Source organism: Notolabrus celidotus, chromosome 14 (assembly GCF_009762535.1).
Source record: "Notolabrus celidotus isolate fNotCel1 chromosome 14, fNotCel1.pri, whole genome shotgun sequence".
NCBI lineage: Eukaryota > Metazoa > Chordata > Actinopteri > Labriformes > Labridae > Notolabrus > Notolabrus celidotus.
The window spans coordinates 31,965,532-31,971,531 of NC_048285.1; the positions used below are offsets into that span (position 1 = coordinate 31,965,532).

The window sequence follows — 6,000 nt, forward strand, 5'->3', positions numbered from 1 at the left end:
ATGTGTTCAGGAACTACAGGACACAAAACTTTCAACGTTGATGCATATCTCACTGGAAAAGAAAGCTCCTTGTTTTTGACCTTCATGAGTAATTCAGATGTGTGCATCTTTCTGGCTCTAGAGGTGGTTTAGAGGCTCACCTGAAAATTTGAAGGCTTCATAGAAACGTGAGAAGAGCAGAGGCCACTTGTGCCGAGCAAAGTCCACGACCTCCTCCTTCACCTTCTGAGAGTCAAACCTCTTCTGGGTGTAGATGCCCTGAGAGGACCGAGACGAAGAGAAGTTTTATTATGAAGACAGAGAAGAGCAGAGGACACATGCTTCACTTCTATATTTAAATCCTTGTATCAGTCACCTTTTTATGAGCAGCCATGATGAAATGAGCCCATTTCTCCACCGTCCTGGAGGTGCTGATCTCTCTGTCGGGGATGTAGGACGGGATGAGGCTCAGCAGGCGCTCCTGAAGGATCTCTGAACCGTAGTCCACGTAGTACTGCTGAGAGGCCAGTTCTGCCAGGTCATCCTGAGACACAGAGAGGGTCAGTTTGTTTGGCACATTACAAAGAGGATGATTAAACACCAAATGAAGACTCACCCTGTCACAGCGGTACTCTCCGAACTTGACGCCCCTCACGGTCTGCTGGTAGATGAGGTTTGTGGCGACCTGGTCCTCAAAGGGGGAGTGCCAGGGTGTGAAGATCTCCTTCCTGAAGAACAGCCTCCAGGGGGCGTTCCTCTCCTGAGCTCCCTGCTCTTTAGCGTACTGCTCACACTGAGAGACGGCGTCCATCACGTGGTCGTTCCCGCTGCCTAAAGAGGAGACCTGCAGGAAGAGAGAGAATACGTTTACAGCTGTCTGCAGCGACAAGTCATTTCTGCATAAATTAGTTATAAAATGTGCTCTGATCTTCATATAAGTCCCAACAATAGACAAACACAGTCTGCTTAAACTAATACCACAAAAAAATTGCAAGTTTTCATGTTTTTATTGACCACACCATGAAAACATTCACAGTGCAGGGTGGAAAAAGTATGTGAACCCTTGGGTTTAATATTCGGTCTGCAACTACAGGAAACATGTGGTTGAGGTTTTTGCTGCCAAAGGAGGATCAACCAGTTAGATCAGAACACATTTTATGACCAATTTATGCAGAAAACCAAGTAATTCTAAAGGGTTCACATACTTTTTCTTGCAACTGTAATTGAGGTCAGTGACCCCAGTTTCCACCGGGTAAATAAAACCCAGATAAAGCATGTCACATACAGAGTAATGCAGCATCATGCAGTGAGTCTGTGTGTATGAGTGTGTTCACCTTGTCAAACAGCGCGATGTAGAGCGAGAACCCAAAGCGGTCCTTCAGGTTGACCTTGTCGGACAGGGCGCTGCAGAGCTCTTTGGCCGTAGTGGCCGAGTCGGTCAGAAGAGTTTTCGTCGTGCCGTCCATGAACGTCACCGGCAGCATGATGGGCTTCTTTGACTTGGTGGCCTGAAGACAGATCACACAGAAAATGTCTTCATCTGTGCTCTTCTATCTCTAGAAGCACATTATATAGCATCATTTGTCTTAAATGTGATGTATGAACATGGTTTTATTCTTATTCATTGGGAGATTCTTTGTCCACTCCCAATTTTAAAAACCATGTAACCTAAATACTCCTGTAATCAAATACTGTACTGTACTGTCTGGACAGTTAACTTGAAACAGATGCTCTAAACTATAAACATGCTGATGATGACACATTCTTAGAGGATGCAGTCTTACAATGCTGTGTTTTTAAAGGGTAAAAGGTCATACATGTTTTGCATTGACTAAAAAGTATTAAAAAAGCAAGTGACTTTTATAAATCAGACATCCTCATGTTCTTATCTTATTGGGTTTAACCTGATGTGTGTTTGAGTTCTCACCTGAAGCTCCAGCCATGATGGCGGCTGCGTTCTCGTCCCGTTAACAAACGTCCGTCTCAGCCTCTCCTCGCAGTACGGAGCGTAACCTGGAGGCCCGCTGCTGATGAAGTTCCTCAGGTACTGCAGGTCCAAAATAAATCATGCACAGGTGTTAATCTCTGAGGAAGCATCAAGATGTCCTTCCCTCTTTACATTAAATATTCTAATGAGCCATAAAAAAATAGAAATGCTGATTTATAAAAATGATTAGACGTCCTGACCTTCACAAACTTATCAGAGGGGGCGAAGCAGCCGACACACAGAGAGATGAGGATCCAGCCCCGAGCGTGAGAACTCTTCGACGGGTTCTGACTCAACTGCTTACAGATCTGACAGTAGATCTCATCCCTAACACACACACAGACACACACACACACACACACACACAGGTTAAACAAGTGCCACCTAAACATGCATATTAATGTTTAAGTGTATCTATGTGTGTTTACCTCAGAGCTGGTCTCAGGATCCCGTTGCCGATGATGAAGTGAAGTTTCTCCAGGTTGGATGTTGGTCTGTCCTCCAGCATGCTGTTTCCGTGGAGACTGTACTCACCGTCATTGAGGCGCTTTGTCACCTGAAACGCATCAAACTTTAATTATCCAACCTCTGCAAACACAACACCTGGAATTTAAACATCACAGTCTGTTTGTCGTACCTCCTCTGTGATCTTTGATTTCTTCTTCAGCGTCAGGGACACCAGCTTGTGTCGGACGCTGTTCTTCTTGACGCTGTCGGTGTGAGGCGTCTGAAGGCAGGACGAAAGAGAGAATCAGAGCAGAAACCTCAGGATTTACAGACGTGTAGTAAAATCTGTGTGACAGAAAATAACAATCTGAAGAGACGTTTGTCCTGAAGAAACAGAAACATGGTCGATGAACAAACAGCAGAAGATTCCACTTTAATCGTCTTGACTCCCTCCTCTCCTCCCTCTCACCTCCCCCTCTCCCTGCAGCGCCTGCAGCTCTCTCTTGTACGTCTTCTTCCCCAGCGTCTCGTAGATTTTGGTCATGACGGGAATCTTCTCGCTCCCGTCACTGATAGCCGTGTGGTATTTAGGCTCAGGGAGATCTCCCATGAACCTCAGCACTGTGATCCACACGGCCAGAGAAGCCTGGGCGCAGACACAGAGGAAACATGCATTCATTAAACCACATGTTACCTCCATTACTCTCATCACTACACTGAGGTGGGACTGCTGAGGGGTCAGAGGTCAGAGGGGACCTACCAGCTGGTCTCCCTCGTCGTCGTGGAACAGCAGCGGCTGTTTGAGAGGCCTGCGGACGTAGGTGTGAGTGGTGGTGCCCTGGAAGTAGGTGGCAGCAAACTTTGCAAACTTGTACTCTGATAGGTCCTCCTCGTCATCGTCCTCCGGCAGAGGAAGAGCCTCATCCAGGTCTTCCTCCTCCAGCTCCTGATGAGTCCGCTCCAGGTCCTGCAGAGGATACAGGATTCAGGATTCAGATGCTGCTTTACAGTAAAGCTTACAGCAACTTTCTAATAACCCAGTTTGATGGAGAACCTTTTCCCAGCTCACCTCAAACCCAGCAGGAGCTTGCCCCTCCTGGCCCGGGAAGGACGCTGTCGTCCCCAGGAAGCCGAACATCTTGTCCACCATGTCCGAGTCGTTGACGGGCTCCAAGCGGGCCTTCTCCATCTGCTCCACCATCTCCTTCTTCTTGCGAGCATCCTCCTTCTCCTTCTTCTCCCTCTCAGCGTCCTCTTTGGCCAGCTGGGTGAGACGCTCCTACAAAATAAAAGCATAGCACAAGGATGAACAAAGTGAAGAAAGAAGGTTCCTGCACTCTGTTTTTCATGTCACATTGAACTGAAATCTCCACCTGGTGTTTGCGTTCAGCCTCGGCCTTCGCTCTCTTCGCTGACATCTGGTTCCTCAGTTTGGTCTCCTCAGCTAGACGCAGCTTCTCCGCCTCGAGCCGCCTTCGATACTGAAGAGAGAGAGAGACAGAAGTCCAAGGTTAAAGAAGAAAAACCTGTGCATAGAGTGGTTAAGAGTCACCTCTGAGTGTCTGTACCTCTCCCTTCAGCCTCTTGAACAGCCTGCGTGCGATCATCCCTCGGGTGTAGGCCTGGATGGTGATGACGGCCCACAGCCGGTGTCTGAACGCCCGGCGCACCAGGAAGCCTCTGCAGCGACTCTGGAAGCCTGTGATTCGCTGACGGGCCACGTGATACGACGCACACAACTTCCTGGAACGAACCAGAGCCTGGAGCCGAGAGAAGCCCGCTCGCATCTGGAAGGACGGAGGTAAAGATGAAGTCAGACAGAGGAGAAGAGAAGAGATCCCTTTTGATGCTTTAATAACGTGTGTGTGTGTTTGCAGAGTGTGTGTGTGTGTCCTCACAGCTCCGTAGTTCTTCCTGCAGTGATACCCTCTCCACGTCTTCTGGATGTACACAGCTGACTTTCTCATCTTCAGGAAGTTGGACCTGATGGACGGATGAGAAACATCAGAACACACCGGTTTCTGTTAACTTGATAAAGAGTCTGGAATCAAAGCTGACCTGTCCTTGAAACCTCGAACCACCTTCTGGATCAGGATCACCTTGTCTGTTATGGCTTTGTCTCTCTCGATCTCCAGCAGCATGTCGTGATGATCCTACATGACAGGAAGAGGAATGAATAACTCATGAAAGTGTGCTCTTCTTCTGCTTCATGCACGTTCCTCTGAGATGGTTTTAATTCACACGTCTGGAAGTCGTTCTTTCAACAAGAGGATCTGTTGTAATTTAATGTTACTCATTTTTAGAAACATGAAGACAGAAGTTCTCACTTTCTGACACTTTGGTGTAGCTTGGATTATGTTGCAGGCTTTTTATTGCACCACTGCATTCCCTGAAAGCATTTAAGTATTGATCTGTTGAATCACAGAGGAAGATTGGAGGTGTGTTGAGATCTGCAGGTATTTGGTCAGACATCAAAGTATTTGATTTCTGAATTCTGGACTTTGTAGAGCTAAACAAAGAGTCCAAACCTGAACATGAGGTTTGCATCCTGAGAGGAAAAAGATCCACCTTCACCAAGTTTTTGCAGCAGTCCCAAAGTCCACAAGTTATTGAGATACCTCCCTCAAAACTCAACTCATCTTTATTCATCTAGCACCTTTCAAATGTACAAAAACCAAGAGGCGTTCTATCTCTCTTTGTGCTTGTTTGGGTCACATGAGGAAGATTTAAAAGAGGAGCATTCAAGGACCTACAGGATCTGACAGGAACGTCAAATGACAGAGGATCTTTACACGGACAAGCAAAGCTTTATAAACGAGTAAAGAACTTTAAAATCATCCGGTGCAGAGTTTTAAAGCACACACGTTTGTACACAGAGTTTTTTCTCTGTGCATCGAGCAGCTGCTGAAGTATGTTATATTCCAAAGTGTCGTACTGATGGAGAGGATGGCACTGCCACCTCCACACTTCCACTTCCACTAACACGACCCTGAGAGAGAGAACACCAAGCTCTTTCCCTCTCCTCCTCCTTCCTCCTGATCCATCAATCCATCCTGTTGAGGAAGTGTGGGCACTGCCCCGACATCACCCTCCTGCTCTCTCTGCCTCCGCTGCTGTTTCCTGTGCAGCCGAGCAGACAAGCAGCCGAGCAGCTCGCCTGAGAGATATGAGCTTTAAGAGCAGACGACATCCAAGGTGTCACTTCACATTTTATAATCTGAGCCTTAAACTAGGAGGATAATCTTGAGACAGACTGATATGATTGTTAATGCAGCTCTTTGATCCTTTTAACTGATGAGAGCTTCAGAAGGCGACGTGTTAGACCACATCATCAGAAAACTACAGACCAAAATAAGACCCACGCTTTACGGTTTACGTACAACATGGGAAATCTAAAACATGCATGTCCAAACATGTGAAACGGATCATGTTTGGCGTACGTAAAACCAGCCGAGGACGGACACCAGGGGGCGCCGTACAGGAGTTACACTTTAAAAACAAACTGTGGAGCCTGAATCATCAACAGCAACAAACCAACGGATGTGCCTTACCAGTGACCTCTGACCTCTTCACAACAACTGTCCTCA

The 6,000-nt window shown here is 47.0% G+C and overlaps 1 protein-coding gene across 1 annotated transcript in view; it reads right to left on the reverse strand.

The window, feature by feature from the left end:
- myo7aa (myosin VIIAa) overlaps nt 1-6,000 on the reverse strand; it is a 41,112-nt gene that overhangs the window by 14,801 nt on the left and 20,311 nt on the right. The window contains exons 21-35 of the mRNA XM_034701800.1: nt 4,472-4,566; nt 4,312-4,396; nt 3,982-4,200; nt 3,787-3,894; nt 3,483-3,692; nt 3,174-3,380; nt 2,883-3,059; nt 2,604-2,693; nt 2,395-2,522; nt 2,167-2,293; nt 1,907-2,026; nt 1,314-1,487; nt 596-823; nt 356-523; nt 141-258 (exon numbers count right to left, since the gene is read on the reverse strand). Of these exons, the coding sequence (XP_034557691.1) occupies nt 141-258; nt 356-523; nt 596-823; nt 1,314-1,487; nt 1,907-2,026; nt 2,167-2,293; nt 2,395-2,522; nt 2,604-2,693; nt 2,883-3,059; nt 3,174-3,380; nt 3,483-3,692; nt 3,787-3,894; nt 3,982-4,200; nt 4,312-4,396; nt 4,472-4,566 (2,254 nt within the window). The remainder of the gene's footprint in view (nt 1-140; nt 259-355; nt 524-595; nt 824-1,313; nt 1,488-1,906; nt 2,027-2,166; nt 2,294-2,394; nt 2,523-2,603; nt 2,694-2,882; nt 3,060-3,173; nt 3,381-3,482; nt 3,693-3,786; nt 3,895-3,981; nt 4,201-4,311; nt 4,397-4,471; nt 4,567-6,000) is intronic.